The sequence below is a fragment of the Sminthopsis crassicaudata genome, chromosome 1, assembly GCF_048593235.1.
Source record: "Sminthopsis crassicaudata isolate SCR6 chromosome 1, ASM4859323v1, whole genome shotgun sequence".
Lineage (NCBI taxonomy): Eukaryota > Metazoa > Chordata > Mammalia > Dasyuromorphia > Dasyuridae > Sminthopsis > Sminthopsis crassicaudata.
This window is the reverse complement of record NC_133617.1, coordinates 51,995,554-52,023,335: the sequence shown is the minus strand read 5'-3', so window position 1 is coordinate 52,023,335 and position 27,782 is coordinate 51,995,554. Positions and strand designations below refer to the sequence as shown.

General features: G+C 52.4%; 2 protein-coding genes across 19 annotated transcripts in view; one reads left to right on the top strand and one right to left on the bottom strand.

Annotated features, from left to right (window-relative positions):
* Positions 1 to 2,016: 2,016 nt before the first annotated feature.
* Positions 2,017 to 14,137, top strand: COMP (cartilage oligomeric matrix protein). Of its 4 annotated transcripts, none has more exons than XM_074302867.1 (19): positions 2,017 to 2,278; positions 3,162 to 3,247; positions 3,481 to 3,532; positions 4,325 to 4,497; positions 4,612 to 4,749; positions 6,434 to 6,508; positions 6,771 to 6,929; positions 7,334 to 7,438; positions 7,951 to 8,058; positions 8,174 to 8,333; positions 10,562 to 10,680; positions 11,059 to 11,111; positions 11,232 to 11,425; positions 11,574 to 11,752; positions 11,943 to 11,991; positions 12,082 to 12,278; positions 12,930 to 13,102; positions 13,452 to 13,591; positions 13,825 to 14,137. In XM_074302867.1, exons 1-19 carry the CDS (start codon positions 2,200 to 2,202, stop codon positions 13,869 to 13,871), a joined length of 2,286 nt encoding a protein of 761 aa, XP_074158968.1. In that variant the 5' UTR covers positions 2,017 to 2,199; the 3' UTR covers positions 13,872 to 14,137. The 4 variants fall into 4 exon arrangements, with proteins under 4 accessions (XP_074158968.1, XP_074158958.1, XP_074158948.1 ...); XM_074302857.1 differs by having other exon boundaries at positions 2,068 to 2,278; positions 7,334 to 7,469; positions 7,928 to 8,058; XM_074302847.1 differs by having other exon boundaries at positions 2,068 to 2,278; positions 7,334 to 7,469; positions 7,853 to 8,058.
* A 9,354-nt stretch (positions 14,138 to 23,491) lies between these two features.
* Positions 23,492 to 27,782, bottom strand: part of CRTC1 (CREB regulated transcription coactivator 1) — a 118,954-nt gene continuing 114,663 nt past the window's right edge. For 12 of the 15 annotated variants that reach the window (XM_074302875.1, XM_074302904.1, XM_074302913.1 and 9 more), the window contains 2 exons: positions 26,755 to 26,935; positions 23,492 to 25,171 (listed from right to left, as the gene is read on the bottom strand). In XM_074302875.1, coding sequence (XP_074158976.1) covers positions 24,960 to 25,171; positions 26,755 to 26,935 — 393 coding nt within the window. In that variant the 3' untranslated portion in view covers positions 23,492 to 24,959. The remainder of the gene's footprint in view (positions 25,172 to 26,754; positions 26,936 to 27,782) is intronic. The other 3 variants (XR_012488247.1, XR_012488257.1, XR_012488258.1) reach the window with 1 other exon arrangement.

The following is a 27,782-nucleotide window of genomic DNA, read 5'->3' as shown; positions in this document are numbered from 1 at the left end:
AGAAAGAAAACAAAATGCAAGCAAACAACAAAAAAAGTGAAAATACTACGTTGTGATCCACTCAGTTCCCACAGGCCTCTCTCTGGGTGGAGATGACTCTTCATCACAAGACCATTGGAACTGTCCTGAATCGCTTCATTATTGAAAAGAGCTACGTCCATCAGAGTGGATCATTATATAATCTTGCTGCTGTGAACAATGTTTTCTTGGTTCTGCTCACTTCACTTAGCACCAATCCATGTAAGTCTCTCCAGGCCTTTTAGAAATTCTCCTGCTATTCATTTCTTATAGAACAATAATGTTTCATAACATTCATATAATGCAACTTATTCAGTCATTCCCCAGCTGATGGGCAGCCATTCAGTTTCCAGTTCCTTATCACTACAAAAGGGTTGCTGCAAACATTTTTGCACATGTGAGTCCTTTTCCCTTTTTTATGATCTCTTGGGATACAGGCCCAGTGGAGACACAGTTTGATAGCCCTTTGGGAATAGTTCCAAATTGCTCTCCAGAATGTCATTCCCTTCATTTTACAAATCAACAAAGGTTGATGCAGTGAATTTACTCAGTCACACAAGTAGCATTTGAACTCAAGTTTTCCTTACAGCAAGCTGGGTCCTTGCACAAGTTCGACATTGTGTGAGAATGGGACACATAGAATTTAAATACAAGGCAAAATATAGTTGGGACAAATTAAATTGAGAAACAAGGAATGTTTTAAAGGTCAAAAGATGAGGAATTGGCATCTAACTTGAGTGAAAGGGAGGTAGGCTATGGTAGGAATATAAATGTCTTCCTAGAGGAAATGGCATGGATTCAAGCACTGAAAAATGGGCCTGATTTCAACCGGCAAAGCCAGAATGAAGGAGGATATTGTAGGTTGGGATAGAAAAGCTCCTTTTAATAGAACATATATATGACCTGATGGGGAACAGAGCAGTTGGAAGTTAAGTTAGAGAAGTATTTTAGGGTCAGACCATAGAAGGTATTGAATGCCATATGGAAGAATTTGGACTTTCTCCAGTGGATCATGGGGAACCATGGAAGTTGTTGGACTGATGCAGGTAATCAGGGTTTCAGTCAATCAATGGATATTTTTAAAGAATATACTATGAGCTAGGCATCCAAGCCCTGGAGATAGAATGAAGAGATTCTGGTAAGATGACTCTTAGTTGGGTTAGATAGGAGAGTGGGGGAGGGAGGGAATGTAGAGGACCATTTGATAGGGGTCTAGAGAAAGAGGGCTGGGAGGCAGCTGGAAGAAAGCCAAAGAACAGGAATTGGGAACTGATTGGATGGGCTGTTCTCTCTCTATTTCTGTTTCTATCTCTTTCTTTGTCTCTGTCTCTATCTCTATCTCTTTGCCTGTCTCTGTCTTTCTCTGCGTCTCTGTGTAGGGATGGGGATTGGCGTTCAGCCTGGGACACTGGGAGATTGATGGATCCGGTGACAGTGACAGATCATCTCCTATGGGGGAAGGGACAGTGCCAAGAATCAAGGGATGAGCTGCCTGGGTAGCAGGCATTCTCAGTGTTTCCAGAGGGGTCCGTGCTGGGAAGTACAGGCCTGGGAGTGGTGGGAAATGTGAAGGGGAGCCCACCCTCCCTGGCCCCCGGAGAGGGTGGCCCAGGGGCGCCGCGTGCCCTCTGCTGCCAGCTCAGCTGAACCATTTACTGTCCCCACGTTGGTGGGTTGGCATGGGTTCAGTCGGTGGAAGGGAGAAAGCCCCTATTCCAAGGGGTGGGCCGGGGGCGCCGATGCTCGTCGGGGCTCCAGGAGACTCCTCTCCGAAGGGCATATGGTAACGGGATGGGATGGAGGGAACTCCGGGTGAGCGAGGCCCGAAACCGAGAGGGCAGCGCGTCCCCCGACGCAGTGCCAGGTGGGGCGGGGCGGGGAGTTCCTGCGATGACTGCACCGCCGCCTGTTTACCTCTGGCAAGTTTGCCGCGGCGCAGGGGCTGGGCAGGACTGGGCTGTCCCGACGTGACGTCCGGCGCCCCGGACCCGGGGCCAAGGAGAAGAGGCTCGGCTTCCATAAATAGCGCGGGGAGGGAGCGCCCAGGGAGAAAAGGCGCCGCCGTCTAAAGTCTTTCGGGCTCTCTCCCGGGCCAGAGCCGGACCGAGCTCAGCGCAGCCCCGCTAGCTTTCCGCAGAGACCCCCACCCCCCCGGACCCGGGCGCGGCCCCAGTCGCAGCCATGCCCTTATCTCGCGCCTGTGGACTGATGCTCGCCTTGGTCTGCCACCTCGTCAGCGGGCAGAGACAGGCGCCAGTGGGTAAGCGGGGATCCGGGGGCGCCACGAGCCCGCACTTCTGGAGCCGGCTCGTGCTGGGCAGGTCCCCCGACACGATCAGGTCTCCTCCAGCCCTAAGCTTTGGATCTGGGGATACTCCAAGGAGTTCGGGGGGAGCTCCTGGAAAATGCTAACGGGGACCCTCGCGCCACACCCCAAACCTCTGCAGCCGGGACGGGGGTGTGGTTCTCTGTGCATGGTTCAAAATTCGCCGAGCCCCGGCAGGTTGTGAGGTGGTAGGAACAGCCTCCGTGTCCGTGAGCTTCCCAGCCCAACCTGCTGCCCCTGGAAGCCCAGCATCCTTGCCCTCTCTGAACCACTTTAGCTGGGAAGGACTTCAGATCCCTGGGAGGGGTATTTTCCCCAGCTCCAATCCCAGACGTAGCCATCTCAATCAGGAGTACCCGGGGAACCCAAGAAGCCGGCCAGCCCCGAAGTTAGCAGCCAAAGAAGTCCCCAGGCCGAAGGCTGAGGGAGAGGGACGTGGTCGGGGGACGGGAAGCCCACACTGAAGGGGAGCTGAGTTTCGGGCCGCTTGCGCCCACCTGACAGAGGATTGAGCTTCAGTCTCTCGCTCCCATCAAGGTCCCCAGCCCTGTCCACCATCGCCCACCCCAACCATTACCTCAGCCCTGGCTCCCCTCCTCCCACCCCCGCCCCCCGGCCACAGCAGCTGAGCACTAAGTACAGTCTCTACCCCCTCCCAAGAATCCTGGGATTTCCCCCCAGGGGAGAGTCCTATCTCACCTCCGAAGGCTACCAGGAGTAGCCTCCCCCCCACCCCCCCCAGCAAGGCAATGTCTTTCCCGGATACCCCATACCCCCAGACTCCGCCCAGCACTACAACGGGTCCTTCTCTGCTCAGGGGGAGACGTGGCACCCCAGATGCTCCGGGAGATGAAAGAGACCAATTTGGTACTGCAGGAGGTGCGGGAACTTCTCAAACAGCAGGTGAGGAGCCGGCCGGGCTGCCAGGTCTCCCAGAGCCCCGGGGCTTCTTTTCCCCCTACTTCCGGAATGGAAACAGTCAATGGTAGCTTTTCATGACCGGGCCGGGGGAGGGGGGGGGCCGCAGCGCGACTCTTTTTCCCTTCTCTGGCATCCTTCTCTCCAGGTAGGCTGAGGTTACTAGAACCTCTCACAATCCCCGGCCCACAACTTCTCTATCTCACCTCTTCTTCCAGGTTAAAGAAATCACCTTCCTGAAGAATACGGTGATGGAGTGTGATGCTTGTGGTGAGGGCCCAAAGGATGGCAATACTGGGGGGGGGGGGGGAGGAGACACAGAGATGGAGAAAAAGACATGGAAAGGAAGAAAGACAGGGAGAACGGTCAAAAGAGATAATGGAAGGAGAGTTAAGATAGAGGAAGGAGAAATGGAGAATTATAAGGGAGAAGAAAGGGGAGAAACGATACAGACACCTAGAAGTTAAGGGTGAGAGGGAGAGGAAGATAAAAAGAGGGGGAAAGAGAAGAGTAGTTAGACAGCAGAAAGCCAGACCACCAGAAAGTTAGACCAAAGCGTGTGTGGGAGAGGGAGGAAGGGAGGGGAGAGAGAGGGAACGACAGAGACAGACAGAGACAGAAAGACAGACACAGAGACGCAGAGACAGAGAAACAGAGATAGAGGGAGATACAGAGACAGAGAGAAACAGAGAGAGAGAGAGGATAGACCCTCGGCACAGAGAAACAGGCACATAAAGATAAAAGCAGAGGTACAGAAAAGAGACACAGGCACAAAGAGAGAGAAAGAAACGCGATAGAAAGACAGGCAAAGAAAAACAGGTACAAAGACAGAGACAGACATAGATAAACCCACAGACTAACATACAACCACAGATAGAGATATACAGAGACAGAGACGGAGCGGGACAGACACAGGCAGAGCGAGAAGCCGAATCCGAGGGAAAGACACGGCGGCAGAGGCTGTCTCGCACCGAGCCCGGGACCGGGCGGGACGGGGCGCCCGGGTGACGGTGGGGGTGGCTCTGACCGGGCTGTGCCCCGCTCGCCCCTTGGCACCTCCAGGCATGCAGCCCGTGAACAGCCCGTGGACGAGCGTGCGGCCGCAGAGAAGCTGCGAGCCCGACTCCTGCTTCCCCGGCGTCACCTGCACCGAGACCCCGGGCGGCGGCTTCCGCTGTGGGCCCTGCCCTCCGGGCTACTCGGGCAACGGATCCCACTGCACCGATGTGAACGAGGTGGGTGGGGCTTGGGCCGAGGGCGGGAGAGATCCTGCCCGGAGGAGATGAGCCCGGGGGGCTGCGCCAGGCTCGGCCGCTGCCCCGCCCCTCACTTGGCCCCTCTCCCCCCAGTGTAACGCGCACCCCTGCTTCCCCCGGGTCCGCTGCATCAACACCAGTCCGGGATTCCGCTGCGAAGCCTGCCCTCCCGGGTACAGCGGGTCCGCCCACGAGGGCGTGGGCTTGGCTTTTGCCAAGGCCAACAAGCAGGTAAGTGCCCCATGCATGTCCCTAGAGGTGGGAGAGGCTGTGTCCGTCACCTTGAACTTGGGCCCAGAGCCCCAGTGGATTCATTACCTTGAGCACGGGTCCGGGTGGGATCCCTACAACTCACATCCCACCCCCTCCAGTTAAGTCAAGTCCAGACCTTCCAGTGATTTATACCAGCTCCTGTGCCGGCTGAATAGTTCAGCCTCTCATACCAGCTTCTGGGGACAAGAGTCTCTGCAATTAGGCGGTGATAAGGGTACAGGCGCCCTTACATCCAATCCTACTCCATTCAAAGCTTCTAGAGCCACAGAATCACAAAATGGAAAGAATTGCAGAGATCCTGTACTCCAGACCTTGTTTGAAACATGAATCATTTCCCCACAAAAACATTCCTAAATTACGGAGCCAAGAAAGACCTGTTTGTCCTGAGAGTGTTGGAAAAGTATTAAATGACAGCAAACCATTGTATAGGTTAAAAAATGTCAGATCTGAGAGAGCCCTTAGAACCCAGAACTGGGAGGGCCCTAAGAACACAGTATATCAAGGTTGGGAGGGCTTTTAGAACCCAGGTCAGAGCTGGGAGGGCCCTTAGAACCTGGGATGTCACAACTGGAAGGGCCCTCAGAACACAGAATGTCAGAGCTGGGAGGACCCTTAGAACCCAGTGTCAGGGCTGAAAGGATCTTATAACATAGAATGCAAGAGCTGGGAAAACCTGTAGAAATTTCAAAGTCTAAGCATCTCATTTGATCATGTCCTCAAGGCTCAGGGTTATACAGATAGCCAATGACAAAGCTTTGACTCGGATCCAGGTCTTCTGATTTTCAGCCCAAGGATTCTACTGGGCCAGGCTTTGAGGAATTAGGCTGGAACCTTTACACCAATTGCCTCCATATTCTGGCTGGGCCATCTAACCCATCTGAATGGGTTAGATTTTGACAATCAAAGAAAGTCTTCTGTTCGAGGGGGCAGGGAAGGCTACAAAGTGCAAAGGGAACAGTGATTAGAACTGTGTTTCAAAATAAGGGAGGAGATTAGGGGTCAGGGCATGAGGGGCTTTGAAAGGTAGGCTGAAGCATCTGGGACTTTTCCTTGGGCTCATGGGCATCTTTAGGAGGCAGAGAAGGAAATTCAGGTTTTGAGAAGATGTCTCTTGTAGTCTGTGGGAGGGAGGTTTTGAAGAGGAACAGAAGAAAGTCTGAGTAACCTGTTAAGACATCGGTAGAGGAGCAGCTAGTTGGTGCAGTGGGTAGAGCACCAGCCCTGAAGCCAGGAAGACCTGAGTTCAAATGTGACCTCAGATACTTAACACGTCCTGGCTGGGTGACCCTGGGCAAGTCACTTAACCCCAACTATGGGGGGGGGGAGAAGATATCAATAGAAATTCCAGACAGTAAGAGAGCTGGAAATGAATCAAATAATAGCAGAATTCTAAGAGATAAGAAAAATGCCTTAAAGATGAGAGGTGTCAAAAGGAATGAGCTACATTGTAGGGAGTGAGTTCCTCATTACTAGAGGTATACAAAAGGACATGAGGAGTGTTATAGAGAAGTTTTGTAGAGAAGTGTTGTAGTGTGATGGTCTCATTATACTTGAGTCCCTTTCTAGCTCTGAGTTGGGGTAGGGAGAAGGGTGAGAATTTGGGGTCTTTAGACATAATCATGACTCATGCTTCCCACTCCAGGTTTGCACTGACATCAATGAGTGTGAGACTGGCCAGCACAACTGTGTCCCCAACTCTATGTGCACCAATACTCGGGTGAGGGGCTGAGGACACAGGGGAGGGAATCGACTGGAAGAGGGGAGGGATCAAGGGGGAAAAGGGAAAAGGATGGAGAAATGGGGAGCAGTGAGGGAAGATGAGAAAACAAAGCCAGGCCTTTCTGGGAAAGGGAGAAGGGGCAGCAGGAGCAGGGGATGCCCCCAGGAGGAGATGGGAAAAGGAAGGAACCCCAAGGGCTGTGGGAGGGAAGGAAGGGCTAGGGCACTGATACTTTCTCTTCCCCTGGGTGCTGAGGCAGGGATCCTTCCAGTGTGGGCCCTGCAAGCCAGGGTTTGTGGGAGATCAGGCCTCTGGCTGCCGGAGGAGAAATCAACGGATATGCCCTAATGGGGAGCCCAGTCCCTGTCATGAAAATGCTGATTGCATCCTGGAGAGGGACGGCTCTACCTCATGTGTGGTGAGACTTGGGCTCAAGGCCTGGGGGTGGGTGAGCACGGAATATAATAAGGAAGGGATGCTGTTTCTGAGAAGAGAGGATGGGGTCAGAGCCACAGAAGGGTCCTAGGAAAGCCAGAGGGACCCTGGGAGGGAAGGATGAGTATGTGGACGGGCCTGTGTCTACACCTGTCTGTAAGGGATCCACTTATGTGTTGGCCTTAGAGGGCAGGCTTTGGATCAGCCCCAAGGAGGGAGTGGGCACGGAAGAGGAGGGGGAGGAGAGGGAAGGGAAGTGTCTGAGGGCAGGAGGAGGCTTAGTGTCTCCGCGTGTGTGTTTGTGTGTAAATGAGAGCGCGCACAAAGCCGGGCAGGGCTGGGAGTGCGCTGGGCAGTAGGACCTCTGAGCCCCTTCTTCCCCTGCAGTGTGCTGTAGGCTGGGCTGGCAATGGGCTCCTTTGCGGTAAGGACACCGACCTGGACGGCTTTCCGGATGAGAAGCTGAGGTGCCCGGATAGGAAGTGCCGAAAGGTGAGCTGGGAGAAGGGCCCCTCCCCCTCCTGTCCTCTTGGCTGGCCCCTTTCTCAGAGTGGCCCAGAATTCCTATGCTTCCTCCCTCTTAATCTTTTCCAACCCTGAAGAGGATCCCAGAAGTGGGCGGATTTCTCCCCAACTTCCACCCAAGTAAGATTCCTCTCTGCGATATCTCTGATCCGAAGTCATCCAGGCTACGCTTGGAGACTTTCAGTGATGGAGAGCTCACTACCTGTCCAAGAAGTTCATTCTACAGTTGGCCAGCTCTGATTATTAGGAAATCTTCAAATTAGGCTGAAATGTCTCTCTCTGCAACTTGTAGCCCAGAGGAGTCCCTAGATCTCTGTCAGTTTGTGAGCTGGACCTACTTCCAGCTATCCCGACCTGTCCTGGTGCGGAGGACTTTTGAAGCCGTCTCTTGGTCCATCCCACCTCTTCGTTTCTTGTCCCCTTGCCCCAGTCCCCGAGCTTCTGCTCCCTCGCCAGCTCACAACCTCATGCTTCCCCAGGATAACTGCCTAAAGGTGCCCAACTCGGGCCAAGAGGATGTGGACAAAGACGGCATCGGGGACGCCTGTGACCCAGACGCGGATGGGGACGGAATCCCGAACGAGCAGGTGAGACGCAGGGTGGGTGCTACTGGGGAGGGAGCTCGGAAAGGAGAGGAGACAGGGAGGGGAGGGGCGCTGCAGCCACCCACTGCTCCATCTCCTCCTCCCCGCCGCCCTCCAGGACAACTGCGTCCTGGTCCGGAATCCGGACCAGCGAAACACAGATGAGGACAAGTGGGGGGACGCCTGCGACAACTGTCGTACGGAGAAGAATGACGACCAGAGGGACACTGACCGCGATGGCCGGGGGGATGCCTGTGATGATGACATCGATGGGGACCGTGAGCTTTGGCCGGCGGCGGGGGTGGGGGGCCTACGGGGATGGCCCGACCCCTTTCCCTTCTTCCCCGGGCCTTTGGTTAGAACTCAGACCCACAAAAATAATAGGACGTAAAGCAGAAAAGAGTCCGTCAACAAACTGCCGTGGACATTTATTAAGTGCTTACTGTATACCAGGCTTTGAGCTACAATGAAGAGCAAACACCTGATCCTTGGTCTCAAAGACCTAACAATCTAATGGGGGACGACATATAAATAACAAATAGTGTGTGTATGAATTAAATTGGGTGTTTTCCATTGAGAAAGGCCGAGCAAGCTAGCATTAAGGGAGATCAAAGGCTACTGCAGAAGGTAGAGTTTAGCTGAGATTAAAGGAAGCCAGGAATGGGGGCAGCCAGGGAGAATGACTGGGTGGTTTGTGAGAGGGACGTTCCAGAGACCAGTGCCACTGGCTCAGAGTATGTGGACGTGGGTAACATGGAAGAAAGCTAGAAAGGTAGAAAGGGACCACGTCATGAAGAGCTTTAAAAATCAGAAAATTTCATGTTTGATCCTACAAACAATAGGGAGCCACTGGAGTTTATAATATAGGGGAGGTGACCCTGGCCAAGATATGTACAAAGACCGCTTGAGGAAGATGGCTTTGACAGCTGAAGAGAGGATGGACTGTAGTAGACACTCAGATTTATGGCAGGCAGATCCATGAGCAGGCTACTCAGATTCCCAAGTACACAATGGAGAGATGGTGGCCAGACCCTAGTTCATCTGAAGATCTGGGGGTTCTGGTGGTCTGCAAGCTCAATATGAGTCCACAGTGTGATATAGTGGCCCAGAAAGTGAATATAACTTGGGTGGCAGGGAGGATTAAAGAGTCTGAGTTCCCACTGTCCTCTTTTAGGCTCTGGCCACCTCTAGAGGCCTGGACTTAATTTGGGGTGACTTTGAGATCTTAAAAAACTCAGAGATGAAATCAGCAGGCCTTGGCAATAGATTAAATACAGTCGGGAGGTCGTGAGAGTGAGGGGTCTAGGATGAAGTCGATTCTGAATGTGAGGAACTAATGGTAGTGAACTTGATAGTAAGAGGAGGTTTGAGTGGATGGAGACAAAGGAAAGGAGGAAAATGAGTTATGTTGCAGACATTTACTGGACATCTGTTCAACACATCTTATTGGAGATTGGAGCCTGGAGATCAGGAGGGAGATTAGGAGCGTAAAGATGAATTTTTTTCATCTATGGGCTGTACCAGATGGTCTCTGAGGTTAGAATAGAGCTGACAAATCTCAAATCTTGTGATCCCATACAAAGAAATTGTATGTTAGGGAATGTAAGGATGAATCTGACAATGTAGATCTATTTCACTGGAATAGTGTACAGATTCATAAACTGAAAGGGAGAGAGGTCTGAGTTCAAATCCCATCTCTGAGACTTACTAGCTACAGGAGCCTACCATTTCACCTGCCTCAGTTTAGCTATCTGTAAAATGGGGATAATTATAACACCTCTCAGAGTTGTGAGGAACAAATGAGGTAATACATAAAACACTTAGCAAACCTTAAAAGGTTATAGATTAATGTCAACTAGATATTATGGATATTAGGAACATCCAAAAGTTGGAGTTGAGCATCCCGCCCTTTAGGATGCACGGTGAGTGTTAGGGGAATGTTGGGAATGCAATCCAGATTCCCAGAACAGAAGCTCCTTGAGGGCAAAGACTGTTACATATTTGCCTTGTACCCACAACACCGAGCACGTGTCTCAAATACATCAAGTACTTAACCAATTCTTGTTGGTATTCTAGTCTGTAAGAAAGTGTAGCAGGTGTAGACATACTCCAGAAGGAGAGAAATAGTACAGAAATTCAAGAGGAAGCACAATATATGAAAAATGATTTTTAAGAATTTGAAAAAAAAACACTAGACATTTGTAATAATCTCACAACAATAATATTCATTATATATTAATAATATTTATGTCATGTTTTAGATTGCAAAGTGCTTTCCATGTTTTAGTCTTACCACAACTATTTCAGGAAGGAACTATTATCCCTTCCATCTCATGGATGATAAAACTAATACTTGGAAAAGAGTCTGGCCTGCCCAAGAGGCTGTCCCACCAGACTCCCAGCATCCTCCATATTATTTCCAGGGGTTCCCTCCTTCGCCTTCCCGCAGATTGGCCCGGCCCGGCCCTCCTGATCCTTCGGGTAACATCTCTCTTTTTCTCTTCAGGGATCAGGAATGCTGCCGATAACTGTCCCCGGACCCCCAATCCAGACCAACGGGACAGTGACAGAGACGGGGTGGGAGACGCCTGTGATAACTGTCCACAAAAAGGCAACGCTGACCAGGTAAGTCTCGGGCGGGACTATGGGAGCCACAACAGCGCCGATCTCCGACCACAGCAAAGCCCCCCGGCTCCTTCCCTTCCCTTCCTTGAACCAATTTAGAATTTTTAGCCCCAGCCCGCCCTACACCTCGGCCCCTGACCAGGTTAGTCTCCCCTCCCCCAATCTGTGTGACCAGGTAAAACCTCCAGGTGAGGGCCAGCTTAGACCCTCCCCACTTCCCGGTCAGAGCAGAGTCCCTCCCCGCCTTTCTCCGTGAGATGAGCCCTTGGTCTTTACCATCAAAGTTCCCAGTTCCTAGCCGGGGGCCCGAGAAAAGGAGGATTGGGGGGAGCTCAGTAACGGCTGGCTCTCCAAACGCCCCGTGGGTTGTTTCCTCAGAAAGATGTGGATCACGACCTGGTAGGGGACGCGTGTGACAGCGACCAGGACCAGTAAGGAAACGGGGTCTATACGGCTGGGGAGGGCGTTGGGGAAGGGGCGGGCTGGAGCGTGGGAGGCTGAGGGGAGGCAGCCGCCCCTCCCCCCTGACCCTTGGCCCTGCCTCCCTCCAGAGACGGGGATGGTCACCAGGACTCTCGGGACAACTGCCCCACCGTGCCCAATAGCTCCCAGCAGGACACGGACAAGGACGGGCTGGGCGATGCCTGTGATGACGACGACGACAATGACGGCGTCCCAGACAGCCACCCCCCGGGGCCGGACAATTGTCGCCTCGTCCCCAACCCGAACCAGGAGGATGCTGATGGTGAGAAGGGGGGGTTGGGGGAGAGAGCTCCCGGGGGACGCCCGCGGACGTCCGGGAGGAGAGGGGAGGCCGGCTGCGGCGAGAGCCGGGGGGCCCGGATCTCAGCTGGCCGGAGGGCAGCCGCGGGCTTCACGACCCCGCTCCGCAGGCGACGGCGTGGGCGACGCCTGTCAGGGCGATTTCGATGCCGACAAGGTCGTGGACAAGATCGACGTGTGCCCCGAGAACGCAGAAGTCACCCTCACGGACTTCCGCGCCTTCCAGACGGTGGTCTTAGATCCGGAAGGAGATGCGCAGATAGACCCCAACTGGGTGGTCCTCAACCAGGTGCGCTGGGTCCCAGGGCTGGTGATGCCTGAGGAGGAGGGGCCTGGAGGGGGCGTGGCTTATGAAGGGGTCTGGAAGGGAGGGCGTGGCTCATAGGGAGGGCCTGAGAGGGGGAGGCGTGGCTCTAGTGGACCAGAGTCCGGCCTGCCTTCCCCTCTTCCCTCCTCCCTTTCCATCTGTCCCTCTGCAGGGGATGGAGATCGTGCAGACAATGAACAGTGACCCAGGGCTGGCTGTGGGTAAGCCCGGGCGGCGGGGGGGCGCTGGGGCCCAAGCTGGGGGTCCCCGATGCTCAGCCCAGGGCCCTCCCCGCCTTCTCTCCCTTCCAGGCTACACGGCCTTCAACGGGGTGGACTTCGAGGGCACGTTCCACGTGAACACCCTCACGGACGACGACTACGCGGGCCTCATCTTCGGCTACCAGGACAGCTCCAGCTTCTACGTGGTCATGTGGAAGCAGATGGAGCAGACGTACTGGCAGGCGAACCCCTTCAGAGCCGTGGCTGAACCCGGCATCCAGCTCAAGGTGGGCCCCCGCTGCCCCTCAGGGCGCCCGGGGCCCGCTTCTCCAGGGCCCCTCAGACGGACTGCTGACCCTCTCCCGGGGCCTCCTTTCATTCTCCGGGAGCCCTCACACCTTCTTACCCGAGCGCCCAAGTTTTCCTCCCAGAGACCGCTCTAAGCCACTTTATATAGGCCCCCAGAGGACCTCCAAGATCCCCAAAGTCCCCTAAAAGACTTAAGCTGAGACCCCAAATCTACCCCTAGAGTTCCCCACCGGCCCGGATTCCCCGGGGCCCCCTGAAGAATTCTCCCCCCTTCTGCTGCCTCCCAAATGGGCTGCTCCGCAGCCAGGAAACTCCCTCCCTCCTCCTGCCACACTCTGGGAACCCCTGCTCTCACCCACTTCACCCCCTCCCTCCTTCAGTCCTCACAGATCCTCCCTATTTGTGACCATTGAAAACCATCCTGATTCCTCCCCGGAGGCCTGAGGGGGAACAGAGCCCTTCCTCACGGTTCAGCGGGCCTTAGGCTCTCAGAGTCTAACATTTTAGGGATAAGCAGACTGGGACCCGAGCAGCGCCTTGCTTCGGCAGGAGGCAGTAAGGAGCGAGGCTGCATTTGCAGTCGGGGCCTCCTAATCTCAGCTCATGGGCGTTTCTGTGTTGGGGGCCAGGCAGTGAAGTCATCCACAGGCCCGGGAGAGCAGCTGCGGAACGCCCTGTGGCACACGGGGGACACCAACGATCAGGTGAAGCTGCTCTGGAAGGACCCGAGAAACGTGGGCTGGAAGGACAAGACGTCCTATCGGTGGTTCCTGCAGCACCGGCCGCAAGTGGGCTACATCAGGTGAGACTTGAACCCCACTCTTGACCCAGCCTCCACCCTGATTCACTCCGATCCGACCATCAGGGGTGATCTAATCCTGACGCTAACCCTTATTTTCTACCCCAACTGTAGCTGCAATCCCAGTCCTACTGGAACCAATTCTGAGCGTAATCTTTGATTCCCCAAATCCTTAAGCTTGAACCTCAAAGCCAATCCGTGACTCTGGGAACTCTGGTCCCTTCTCCACCAGCCCTTTCTGACCTCTGCCCTTCTCCTCACTCTTGCCCAACGCCATCTTCCCTCTGGTATTGGGGAGGGAGGAGATGATGGTTTCTGAGGGATCTGCCTGAGCCCTGTGCTCCTATTCCAGGGTCCGCTTTTATGAGGGTCCTGAGCTTGTGGCTGACAGTAACGTGGTACTGGACACAACCATGCGAGGAGGCCGGCTCGGCGTCTTCTGCTTTTCCCAGGAAAACATTATCTGGGCCAATCTTCGTTACCGATGTAATGGTATGAAGGGGATGGGGCACTGGGGGAGATAGAATCCTGGGGGTGGGAGGGACAGGACCAGAGTCTTGGGAAAGGAGGCACACCAGAAGGGATCATGGGAACCCCCATAAGCATCTCCTGGCCCAAGATGCAGTAGCTACAGGGGTCAAATGAGGACTTGGGTTTGGGGTTCCCAGTGTGGGGGGCAGATATTGGCCCAAGTCTCAGTGGTTCCCGGTCTCTTGTTCTTGCAGACACAATTCCAGAGGACTATGAGACCTACCGCCTACAACATAACTGAAGTCAGAGGAAGGGGGTGGCCACCTGCTCCTGGCCAATGCCCCCCAACCCTTTTACCTACACACCACTAACCCCAGCCCTGAGGGCTGCAGGAGCCCCTCTAACAGCGGGTCCCGAGGGCAAAGCCAACAACCCCCGGCAACACCCTCAGTGCCCTGTATTCTCTGCAACAAGGATGGGGGAGAGCCTGTGGGGGTGGCCACCCCCTCCCTATGGAGGGGGAAGGGAGAAAGCAGGAAGGACAATAAAGACCTCAGTTTATTCCCACTGCTGTAGTGGTCAGTGCTGGGTGGGGAGGGGGACACTGCACAGGACCCCTGCCCCCCATGGCTTCCCATAGCTTCCGGTTTATGAGCCCATGGGCCAACATGGGCCTCTATGTGCCTGCATCTGCATGTGGGCAGCCCCTGTGTGTGTTTGTGTGGATGCGGCTGAAGCCAGAAGAGAGGAAAAATGGACTAGCCAGAGACGAAAACATTTGAATTTTATTACATTTCCTTTACAAAGAATGCAAAGATACAAAGACAAAGCGTCCACAGGAAAAAGAGAATGGGGCTGAAGTGGGGGGGCCAGGGAGCCCGGGTACAGTCCAGATGGGCTGGGCCAGGCCGGCCGGGCGCCTGCAGCCTGGCCTGGGGCAGACACAGATGGGGGCCACCTCCAAACTCCCACTTCTACCTCCCCAGAGAGCTCTGGAGCCCCGGGGGCCGGAGGGTGCAGACGGTGGACAGAAGGGGTTTTGCATATATCAGTGAGACCAGACACAAGTCCTCAGTGCAGAGACAGGCTGTCGGACCCTCTGAGAGAGGCAGCTTGTCGCCATTTCTGAATCCCATTCATTCCTCCCCCCAATTCCTTTTCCTGTTTGCTGGCCAAAGGCAATCAGGGGCTCCGGACTCCTGGGGATGGTCTTGGATAGAACCACCTGGGTCTTCGACTACTCGCCCTGGCTGGGGCGGGGGGAGCTTGGGCCTTCCCCTCTCCTCCCAAGGAGACAAGGGCAGGGCCCAGCACCAACACTGACCTATTCCCAGCCCCCCCCCCCCCAGGCAGCCAGGCCAGATGGAAATGGAGCTCCTCCCAACCGGGCATGGCCCCAGGACTAGGAAGAGGAAAGGTCAGCACCTGAAGGAGCCCTTCCCAATAGGGTGAGGGGTTTAGAGGTGGCTATACCAACCAGCCCCATTTCTCTGGATGTGGCCACAGGGGCTGAGGAATAGTAGTTTAAGGCCTGACCAACAGCTCCAGGGAACTGGGGCTTCAAGACCTGCCTGCCCTGTCCCTGGGAAGTCTCCGGCTTCCCAGGACAGGAGGAGGAGAGCCCCCCCATGTACCCCTTTTGCCTGATTGAGCTGGAGTCTCGTTTTCTTTGTTCCCATGGGCCCAGCTGTATACCACCTTAATTCCCTTGAGGGTAAAGGCTAGTCCCTTACCTAACCTAAGTGAGAAGGAATTAGGGGGTGGGACTCAGTGAGATTAGGACTGTGGGATTCTACCTATGGACTCTCCCTTTCACCCAGTCTAAGTTCCTGCCACTGACTGGGCCTCATTTGCTCCATTGGTAAAATGGGGAGAACCAGCCCCCAATTTTGTAGCAAAGGAGCAGGGAAGTGCATAGATCCTCTGAGCTCTTAGCACGTAGGTCCAGCCAAGGTGAGAAGAGGAGGGAGGAGAAGGGGACGAAGGATATATTTAACTCTATCCTTTGGGGGCTGATTCTCCGATTTATAATGAGGGCTTTTTGTTTTTCTGCCTGCCCACCAACTCCTCAGAACATAGGGTGGCTGTCAGACAGAAAAGAGGCTTCCATCCCTGGAGGTTCTCTGGAGGTGGCCATGAGGCTGGGGGACCATGCAAGCTAGCAGATGAGCAGATGGCATCCCCTGAAAGCTGGGGCCCTCTCAAAAGGCCAGCCGGAACCAAGTCTTAGAATTCTAGAATGTCAGAGATGTGAGGACCTTAGCAACAGAGATCGGCAAGCCTAACCTTCTACATTTATAGACAAAAAGGAGATCACAGGGAGGAAAAGGACTTTTCCAAGTCACCTAATGAGCTGTGGCAGAGGCGGGAATCTCCGACCCCAAGTCCAAGCCTCTCCTTACCTCACAGCCCGAAGTCCCAGGCCCGGGCAGGGAAACAAAGCTGGCGGCTTGCCTCCACCTTGACCCCACGAGGGCTCTCTTTCCTCTCCTCAATAGACCTTTGGCCCTCCTGCCAGCCTGCCCCCCGTCTCCCCCCAGCCAGGGGAAGGAAGCCTTCCTAAACCCTAGACACTCCATGACACAGAGAGGGGACGCCTGTGGTCAACTCGGTCAGAAGGGGCCCAAGACAGGGACTGAGGGTCAGGCTAATGAATCAGTAAACGCATTTGGGTTGTCAAGGCCAGGCCTGGAGGAAACGGTCCCTCTTGGGGTTAGGACTGAAGTTCTGGGAGCTGCCACTAGGTGGATAGCAGTCCTGGGAGATCCGGCAGGCAGGGGCATTGCCCGCTGCAGATGCTGACAGCCAGGCAAGCCCAGGTGCTGAGCTCTCAGGGCAAGAGGGCACTTGAAGAAGTCCCCTGTGCAAAAGGATACTAGAATGTGGCGAGCCTCTTGGCTCACCTGGGCAGCTTGGAGGGCAATCCCCCGGGGAAATGACAATTCCCACCTGCTGAGCCAGGCCCGGCTAAGGCAGGATGCTCTAGTAATCCAAAAGGAGCCAGTTTGGTGCGGAGAATAGGGCCAGGACAAGGGGAAGGAAGGAACCCCTAGGTTCAAAGCCTGGCTCCGGACTTATGGTCTGAAGGACATTGAGTAAATGACCTCCTGTCCCTGAGCCTCAGTGCCTGAGGGCTGCGGTTGAGACCCCCCCCCCAGCACTGGCCAGCTCTGAATCCTTGGCTCCCATCAGCTGGGCCTGGACCCCAAGTGGGCAGGCCCTCACTGCTCCCCGTTCTTCTGGTCCCGAGCTACGTCCTCCAGTCTTCCTGCCCCTTCACCGAAGAGGGAAGAAGCCGGGGGGTGGCGGCTGGAGACCCAGACGCAGCATGTGTCCCACCTTTGGCAGAAGAGTGAAAGAGGACTGAGGCTGATACCAGCAAGTAAGCAAAAGGAAGGTGGGGAGCAGGGCTGTCAGTCAGGATGCCAGCTGCTTCCTGCAGCAATAGGGGCAGGGCATAAGGCATGAGAGATGCCAGAGGAGGGAGCTCCAGCGAGGGACAGAACTGTCCCTGGACCCTCAACTCAGCTTCCCTTTCAGGATGGAGAGGATGAGGGATGGCCAGTGTCTTTGCAGCTCTAAGGGGCCAGTAGTGTTCCCAGTAGGGGAAGAAGCCTAGACTATTCAGGACCAAAGGAACCCACGGGCAGGATGGGGTGCCAAAGGGTCTCCCCAGAGCTCAAGGAAAGTAGGCCTGATAGCATCCACTGCTGTCAAAGGGTCTTTTACTTGACCACCTTTCTGGAAGAAATCAGTATTCAGACAGATGACAGGGGGCTGTCCCAGTCAACAGGTTGAGGGGTCAAGGTACACCTCAGTAAAAATGACCAGTCAGGCAAGAGTGAGTGGGGGAAGAGGAGTGAAGGGCCTTTTTTGCAAGGATAATTCAGCAGACTGTACTGGGGACGTTTGGCCAATAGGAGGGAGGGAAACTGTGATTCACAGGATTTAGGGGGGAAAAGGCCTTTTAGGGATCAATAGTCCAATGAGGAACACGGGGAGCAGCAGAACATCTGCTCCCAGAGCTACTACGTGGACCCCAGTGCCCCTGTGTGTTGGCTGCCCCAGAAAAGGAAAGGAGAGGGGACATGGGAACAAGAGTTTCTTTCTTCCTTTCCCCCTCCTCAGCTTGGGCCTGAGTCACCCAGCTCCTGGATTCTCCAAAGGAATTGAGGGTAAGGTAGGACAAAAGCGTGGGCTGCCCTGTCTCTGTGTTCTTGGAGAGGGAGCTCAAGACGGAACCTAAAAACAGGTCCGACTGACATCGGTGAGTGCAGCAGGAAGGAGAGAAGTTGTGTTTAGATCTTCAAGGGCCTCAGGTACAGGTGAGCAGACTGAGACCCAGAGATTGTCAATGGCCACATGGACGTCAAGTGGCAGAGCTGGAATTGACCCCAAAGAACAGTTTCCAAAGCCAGCCTTCTCTGCCCTCACCCCCGCAGAGCAGGCTCAGCCTAAGAAACCCAGCTCTCGGGCTTGACAAGAATGCCTCAAAGTTAGGAGGCTGACCACCCAGATCACAGGATTCAAGGATAGGGAGTCTGTGGTCCAGGGCTTCTCCACCAGGGGTTTGCTAATGTGCTTTTGGTAGAACTGGTTTCCTCATAATGGCCCCAGTGGAGGTGCCATTCAGGACGGACTTAGGCCCGTCCCCCCAACACGGACACAGCTCACTGCGTGGCCAGATTTGGAATGAAGACCAAAGTCTGAAGCCCGGCTCCAAGCACTGAACCTTGTAAATGGAGGTGGCTCCCAATGGCTCTTGGCCCCTGCCACAGGGCTGCTGTGGGGAAAGTGTTGGGAAATCGGGGCCGTCATCATATGCGAGCTGCATATCTACCCAGAACTCTCCCTTCTAGCCCTACCTGCCAGCTCCAAGGTGTTGCAGCCTCTCACCCAGAGCTCAAGGGGGCTGCCGATTTTCCTGCCTGTTCCAAGAGAGGTGACAGATGTGTCACAAGACTTAAAGCCAGAAGGGACCTTCCTGACCATGTGATCCGACTCTCTCCACAGAAGACTCTTAGACCCAGAGAAAGTAAACCATCTGCCTAAACTCACCGAATCTGAACTTGGCTCCTTGAATCCAAACTCACTGATCTCTGTGTCAACATGGACACCTATCATCCAACCCCTGGTTGCCACCCCCCACACACACACACAGCTATTTCTGCAGACAGTGCTGATCTCCACTGTTCTCAACCCCACAGACCTCTGCAGATAACCTCTGCCATGTCCTCCCATGTGAGGGGAGCTGTCTGGCTAACCTTCCACTGCGTCAAACCTGCCCAAGCACTTCATGAAATACTGCCCCCCAACGTCCCCCACACCTCCCTGACCCGACCCGGCTGCCTTCCTCAATCCTGTGCAAGTACAAAAAGCAGATCCACAGGAAGGAAGGGGCTGGCTCTGTCTACAAAATAATCCTCCCATTGGCTTCTCAGCTCCCTGAGGGAAAGACACCTTAGTCAGTCATCTCTGTGTTCCCTACAGCACAGGGCACTAGAAAAAACAAACATCTGTGTCCTTAATGAGCAGCACTCGGAAAATGGGGAAAAGAAATGTTGGGGGTCGTGGATTTGTGGGTTCATTAGCAAAGATGAGTTGAAGAGTTCAATGCTCCTCAGAGAACGTTCCGCCAATCTTCCCCTCGCCTTCCCAGAGTTGCTCAAGTCCCTACTATAATACAAGCAATAAAAAGTATGAAGAAATTATTTGGGGGGAGGGTGCTGTCTCTTTTTAAGGGAATTCATCAGTGGCCCAAGAGAGAACCCACAGATGTGAAGGATCTTTATAAAATATGGAATCCAGCAGACAGACAAGCCACAAAGATGCTGGAAATCCAAAGCCTGATGAGGAGGGGGGGGGAAGAAGGGAGGGGCAGCATTTGTCAGCCTTATGTCTACCTTGTACCACATGGCCCAGGGACACAAGAGTGACAGACGGGGCTTTCCAAATGCCACGATTATTTCATGATCCTGTATTTCTAGGAGAGCTCTGCTAGAGAGACAGGCCAGACAGCGATGGCTAGTCTTCCCAGGGGCCAGTGTTTGCCCTGGAACCTTGCAGAGAAGGCTTCTCAGCACCTAGACACACACCGTGGTCCCATCGGAGTACCTGAGAGTCATGTAAGTGCCCTTGACTTTTGATGGGTGTGGGAAGCAGGAAGGGTGGGGAATTTGGGTTATTGGTTTTGTTGATTTCCCTTAAGAAAAACATTTAAAAACTTCTAGCAGGGGAGGTGGAGAAAAACAGACCTTGAGCCATTGTTCTGGCTCTGTCATTAATGAAGATGTTTGACCTGGGTAAGCGACCCCCTCCTGTGGATCTCAATTAAATAAGGGAAGTTGAACTAGAATTGAATCACCAAATCACTAAGGTCCTTTCCTGCTAATTTGTAATTAGAAATTCCTCCCAGCACTGACACCCTGTGTTCTAAGGCCCTGCCAACTCTGACATCCTGTGTTTTAAAGTTCCCTCCCCCAAGTAGCACTGACTCCCAGTGTTCTAAGGTCCCCCCACAGCTCTGACATCCTGGGTTCTAAGGGTCCTGCCAGCTCTGCCATCTAGGATGTTCTGGGTTGCTATGGCTCGAGGATACAGGAGCCAGAATAGTACCTACTCTCTCTCCAAGAGGAGTTCCAAAAAACCTCTTTTTTACAGGAGTTCCCTCTGTCCAGGAAAAGGTTTTGAGCAGCAGCACAGGACACTGGTCATGAGCTTATTAACATGCGGGCACAGCCCCGAGACATGTGTCCTGCTGCTGCCTCCAGTCCCATGCAGGTCTCATGCAGGCAGCACAAAAGTCAGCCGGTGTCGATCCAGGTTTACAGAGAATGCAGACATCAGTATTATATACATGATGCAAAACAACACCCCCTCCCCACCCCAGGTTCCTAGACAGTAATAAATAGCAAAAATCTACAGGGTCTCTTTGTAGTCACAGTATTTTCTACATGATGAGAGTGCAGTTTCCATTGGTTGGTTGCTTTTTTGCAAAAAAAGTTGGCAAACACAACAGTCTTTCCTGGGAGAATGTTAAAAAAACCAACTAGAAATCCATTGGCGGGCAACAGTGTGGGAATTAACCCTTTGAGACTGAGAGAATGAATGTCATTCAAATGTCCTCGGCACCCAAGTCAAAAGCAAATGGTTTCATTTTCTCCACTCAAGCAATTTCCTCATTGGTGGCTGGGGCTCCTATTTCCTGCCTCAGGCAGGTCCAGCAGCTTTAATTTCTCTGGCAGCTAAAAATCGAAGCCCCTTAACTTCCATGCCAGTCCTTGGTGCTGCTGCTCCTTTCTCTGACCTTCCCCATTCACCAGGGTTCAAAACCACCCCCAAACTAAAAATTTTCCAAAGAGGTTTTTTAATCCAAAAGCTTACATGGGTGACAAAAAAGAAAAAAAAATTTATCAAACCATTCGTCAGGTGTCACCCATTATCCCAGTGGTGGAAGGGTGCTCAGTGGGCAAGATATGGAATATTCTGGCCGCAAAATCTATCTTCAAAGTGTTAGCAAGATGGCACCCAGTGTGACATTCAATTTCTCAAAGGGTTAATACAAGTAGCAGGACTGCCTTTCTCTTTGGGGTTGGAGACAAGGAATTCCTGTCTGTGCCTGTCATCCCCTTCCACATCACACACTTCCAGAAAGGGACCAAACACAAGAGAGAGAAAAAGAGAGAAAGAGAAAGAGAAAGAGAAAGAGAAAGAGAAAGAGAAAGAGAGAGAGAAAGAAAAAGAGAGAGAAGAGAAGAGAAGAGAAGAGAAGAGAAGAGAAGAGAAGAGAAGAGAAGAGAAGAGAAGAGAAGAGAAGAGAAGAGAAGAGAAGAGAAGAGAAGAGACAGAAAAAGAGAGAGGCAGAGACAGAGACAGACAGAGAGACAGATAGATATTGGCTAAATTAGATGGTCCCCAATGCCTTGTCTGAGAATTGCATCCAGATGGGTTATTTTATTAAGGCCATTTTTTAAAAGTTCTACTTACAATTCTAATAATAAACAAACTCTCTTATGTACATGTAGTTTTGTCTTTGTTTTTTTGTTTTTGTTTTTTAAAAAAAAGACCACATTCTCCAAGGTGGCATTTAGCAACATCGTGTCCCTGTAAAAAACTACCCACCACACAATCTGGTTAGTGAATTGAACAAATACCTTCCAAACTGGATGCTTCATTAAGAGACAGTGGTTTAAAAAATATAACGTCTCACAAACAAGCATTTTCGTGCACAAGGTTTGGCTGGCCCTATAGGTTGGGGACACCAAGTCAATGAACAAACAGAAATTATCAGGGAGCAACAAAACTTGCAGGAAGCACAGAAAATTTGCACAATACCTTTGGCTGTTCTGAAGGAAAGGACTGGGCTCGTCTTTATGAAAGTAACTCAAGCTCTTATGGGTGTATGCCTCTTCCATTGGAAATGATCATTTGGGGGGGGTAGGAGTAAGGGTAGGGGAGGTAAAAGTAGAGAAAAGAAAAAACAAATACAGCATTAGCAGAGGAAAACAAGCAGGTGGCAGGAGCGTGGTAGTTAGAAGTGGGCAAGATTTTTTCGAGCCTTAAATGGAGGAGATGAAAAGCCCTCCCTACTCTCCAGGAGAGGGAAAAAAAATATTTCAGAAATTCCTATTTTAAGAACAAAATGATCCCCTTCATGTCACCTTAGTGCAAACGGTTAGAAAATAGTCCAGAAGCATGAAGGAGGAAGGTGGTTATGGCCAGCATGGCTGGAGGTATGGTTAAAGAGCTCGGCCTCCCCTGGATTTCTTGAAGCACACAGAAATTGAGCTATAACTCATGGCCTCCTTGGACTCCCCAAAAGGTTGCCTCCTTCCCTCTCCCAGTTCATTTCAAACCAAAATGGGCTGGGAAGAGTTTGACAGTGACCGCTCCTATGGAATTCTGGTCAGCAGTATGGGGAGGGGGGCAAGGAGGAGGAAACACAAAAGTAACTCTGATGTAATAAAGTTAAAAAGGCTTTTTTTTTTTTTTTTTTTAATTTTGGGGCAGTGGTATACATTTGACAAAAATCATATTGGAATGAGCTGCTCTCTATGTATTCTTTTCATGAGCATTTACTACCAACTAGCTAAAAATAACACAATTCAAATGACAAAGTTGGGGGGGCAGAAGAAGGGTCATAATTTGTCAAATCCCATTATGGCCGACTGCTGAATGAAAAAACCAGCTGGAGGGTTTGGGGAGTCTTGGTAAACAGTTAAAAACAAAACCAAACCTCAAATTCTCAAGAGTTTCATAATCCCCCCTCATCTGTCTGGTCTGGCAAGCCCCGAGTCTAAGAGTACATGGAAGTTTCAAACAGGAACTTTTGGGAGTCAGAGAATGGAATGGGAAGAACAACTGAGCCACAAGCAGGAGTCCCAGCTTTTCAAGCTGTGATCATGACTTCCAATGGGACCCCAGCAAGTCCTTGTTCCTGTAGGTCTCAGTTTCCTTCTTTGTAAAAAGAGGAGTTAGACTAAATGAAGAGTTCTGAATCTGGGATCCATGAACTTAAAAACAACAACAACAACAACAACAACAAACCCTTTGCTCACTCTATTTCAATATAATTGGTTTCCTTTAAATTGCCACATTTTATGTATTTAAAAACATGATTCTGAAAAGACTCCACAGGCTTTACCAGACTTACTGCCAAAGGGGTCGAGGATACAAAAAGGCTGAGAACCCTTGGGCCACAGCGTCCCCCGCATCTGGGGCTCTATGAGCCTATGGGAAGTTCTTCAACTGGTTCCACTATGGGCCTTCCCCTAGCTGTCGGCTGTGCTGCCATGCACCCAGGGGGCAGGACTGGGGAGACCAACAGAAGCCCGGCCTGTGCAGGCCTTGACTCACTCACCACCTTCTGGCGTTGGAGACAAGGAGAATTTGGCAGGGCTGATCACTTATTTGGAGACATCAGAAAGGTAACATTCTTTATTTAGACTTAGACGTTGATGTGATTGTTTCTGGTTGAGAATTGTTTAAAATTCCAGTTGGTTTAAAAATATAGACTATGATGCATATCGTTCGGGGAATCAAAACACAAGTAGATGCACTGTACAGACATACAGGGCATCAATGGCTCCATGGAGTTCGGTTACGTCTCGACTATCCAAATACTTAAATACAAAACAAAACAAAAACAGAAAAAAAAATCACAAATTCCTTAAATAACAGTATGTAAAGTTAACTGAAAACACATAACAGGTAATGAACAATAATAAAAAATAGGTCAAAAACGCCCCACCTTTTCTTGGACTCCTCCCAAGAAGGAGATCCTTCCATTCCTGCCCAGGATTTGTACCACCAGGGTAGGACTGGAAAGGTTTGGCAGGAGGGGGATGGGGAAGGGGATGAGGATGGGGAGAGGGATGGAGATGAGGTGGGGTGGAAGATGGGAAGAATAACAAGGAAAGGGAAAGCAAGTAAGTCTGTCCAACTTGGCCACAGAAGTCATTCTAGCTGCTTTAAATCTTCCGTTCTCTCCTTCATTTTCACCAGGTAATGAATTATAGTACTTTTTGTGTGCTCAGAAATATAAAAAGAAATCTCTCAAAATAGTGTTTATGTTTTGCTTTTTCACACCCTCTCTCTTTTTCTCTCTCTCTTTTTGGGGGAGGGAAGCACCCATTCAGCAAAGCCCTCTGGGATGGGTCTGCTCTAGCTGCTGCTCCCCGGTCTCAGAGAACACCGTTTTGCCAACGGCTTGAGAAAAGGCAGTGAGGGCTGAACCAGTGAGGAAACAAATCAGAAAACGCACAAAGCATATCCACATGGGGAAAGCTCCGTTACACTAGGAAGCGGCTGCAACCAAGTAGTCGGGGAGTCAGAAACCCCGAGCTCTGCTCTCTCCACCTCGGGGGCTTGAGGAGGGGCACCGGAGTCATCAGCCCGGAGACCCAGAGCCCGAAGGCAGGAGGGATAGGAGGGAGGGGGGGAGGGATGGGACGACAGTGGAAATGGCAACTTGAGGAGCACAAGGACGCCGGCCAATGGTTTTGGTATCTTACAGAGGGAGACTGCTCAGGTGGCGGGCACGCTGCTTCGTGGTGGGGGCCACATATACCCCCCTCCTAGTGCAAGAACACATTCACAACCTCACGCTGGGACTTGGGCGGGAAGGCGGATGCAGGATCCAAACTCATTCAAATGGCAACGAGTAGACTGAACCAGAGGGTCCAAGATGGCACCGGGGGGGTGAGGCTGGGGGTGGGGGATGAGGAGGTGGCAGCACTGCAAGCTTAGAAAGACAAGCTTTACTCAATTGAATGGGGCAGAGCGGCTGCTCTCAGGAACCCTGGAATCGGACCCCACTGACCCGTGGCTGTGTTCAGTCCGGCTGGGCGCCAGGAAGGTGGCACGCTCCTCGGCTCGAGGTGTCCGAGCCCTACAGCCGGTCCATTCGGAAAGTGTCCTCTGTGGCGGGGTCAGTGAGGACCATGTCGGGATCGTTGAGCATGTGAAGTCCATCGAGCGTTAAAGGGTCAATCTTGAGTTCGTCCAGGGGGAACTGGGAATCGGAATCAAAACTCACATCGCCGACTCCTGCCAAAGTGCTGGTCAGTTCTTTTGATAAACTGGGGGGGGACTCCCCTGTCACTGGAACGGGAGACACAAAAACAGGGTTAGCTTCTCCACATGGAACACCCTTGTCAGAGGAGAGCGGGCAGACCCAGCGAGAGGCTTTGCTCGCTGCCATCTCCGGCGAGCCCTGGGACAAAGAGAAGAGTTGATCCCAATGAGGCAATATCTGGGCTTTTTCACACCATGCTGCGCTGGGCCTAGGGGAAGATGTGATTGTCTTTCACATGAGGAAGACCTCCGGCCTTGGGGAAAGAGACCGGAGTAAGGGCCGAAACTGCGCCTGGAGCTGCCTCTTTGTGAGTGAGACCCAGGGAGAGGGACCTCAGAAAGGTCATTAGAACACACACAACATGGAGAATATAGGGCTGTTAGACAGCCAGGGCCTGGCCAGGAAGGAGCCTTTACAGTGACCCAAATTGCTCTTGAGTCCTGAGCCGCTTCCCTTAAGATAAAACACATGTGTTCACATAGAATCAAATGAGTCCAGGGAAGTTCCATTCTTTCCTCTACAAAATCAAACCCCTGGCACAAGGGGTGGGGTTTGCTGTCAGCAAACCATGAATTCTCTCTGCCCGCACCTGGTAATGGGTTAAGATGGTGCTCATTCGACTACAGCACTGCTCTGGTGGGAGCGGTCTTTTCCTCCAGGAGACCGTGAGACACTACATAAGAAGCCCTGGCCTGGGAATCCAAAGACCCACTACACTGACTCCTAGGGGCAAGCTCTGGGCAAGTCTCGGTGAGCTTTGGGTTCTTCATCTGTAAAACACTTACCAGATGCCAGTTCCCAGGCTTTTCTTCAAATTGAAAATCCGGGAACCTGGTCTCTGGGCAGAGAAGCCTGCTGCCCCAAAAGAGGGGCCAGAGCGGGCCACTGCTCCTCCACGCCAGGAATGCAGGCCCAAGTCACCCAGGCTTTAAAGGGTGCCATATACAACACTTTCTCCAAGAAGTTTCAGCATATTGGTACAAAACCAATTTCAAGCCCAACCCCCAATACAACTCATTCCTATGCCAACAACTTGACAGGCAGACCAACAGAGAGATGGACAGACTGATAGATAAACCAACAGATAGATAGATAGAACCATCAGCACAATCATTCCTATGCCAATAGACAGATGGACAGACAGATTCCGCAGCACAACTGATTCCTACAGCACAATTCAACGCCAGCTAGATACAAGGCACTGTATTAAGCATTAAAGAAAAACAGACAAAAACAAAAGTCCCTCAAGAAGCTTATTTCCTACTGGGAAGAAGTAACAGGTTTGTTAATTCATCATCATCATCAAAAATACAACCAGCAGAGTGCTACACTGTAGGTGACTGCTTAAGGAACAGTAGACTACAGTGTAGCACTCTGTTGTATTTTTGATGATGATGACGGTGATGGATGCTGGTAACAGGTGAAGATGGTCAATGGGAGGGATGGTGCTGATGGGGAAGGGATGGTACTGGTGGGAGGGGATGGTGGTGGGGGAAGAGGTAGTGTTGATAGGGTAGCAGGGGAAGGTGCTGAAGGTGACTGGGGATGGCAAAGAAGGAGGGCTATGGCAGTCTGGTGTCAGGTTCTAAGGGGAGAAGGAGAAGCTTACCTGTAAGGATGATGTTAGGGATGTTTCCGTGGCTTGAGTAGTTTAGCTGCTGCGAATCTTGAAGGCTGCTGTGACTCCCCGTCAGTCCCATCATGGCAGCCTGGGAGTAGTTAAGTGTGGAGCAGGGGCTGTACAGGCTGTTAGAGCTGATAGCGTTTTCAATCATATTAAACTGTTCCAGCTGAAGATCAAAGCACAAACCAAGCGTTACCCCAACCACATCAGGCCAGAGAATCTTGCTGCCATGTCCAGCTCAGACTGTGAGCACAAATTTCCCCCAGAGGACAAGCCAGTACATGCTCTAACGGGTTTCTAGGCTCTTTTTGACCCGTGTCTTTTTCCATCCAATTCAAGTGGATTAAATGTTTGTTCAATGAATGAATGAATGAATGATGAGGATGGGTTCTGCTGGTATTTTTAAAGAGTTGCAAACCCTACTTTTTCCAGAGTAGGAAAGGGCAGGAAATGCACTGCCTCAGGGCGCTGTTCTGGCATCTCTCGGCTCACGTTCGCACCAAAGCAGACGTGCCCATGGGCTCCGGCCCCAGTGCCCTCTGGGAGAGGCTTTGGACCCGACTCCTTGGAGGACAAGCTACAGACGTGGGGTGCCAGCTGCCCGAGGGAAACAAAAACCACCCACGTGGTGCCCGTTGTCCAGGAGACCTCTCACCCTCCCCACTTACAGAGTGCTCCTCAGATTATGCCCCACTTGGCCCTTCACAGTTCAGCCCAGAAGTGAGCAGGGATCCAGATTCACTTTGCAGATAAGGAACTAGAACTCGCTCACTCTGGGTTAAATGACTCAGCCACGGTCACAAAGCTAGAACATGACAGAGCCAGCACTTGAACCCAGGTCCTTGGATTCTGAGTCAGAGCACCTCCTTGCCATCTCCCTGACTCTCATGAGGTCCAGCAGGCCAACTCTGACATCAGGAAGCGGAGGGACTTTAGAGAACGAGCCTTTCTGAGGCCCAAGGAGGTCAAGCATTCCTGGGAGCACAGATCTCAAGCAGATGCACCTTGGAGGC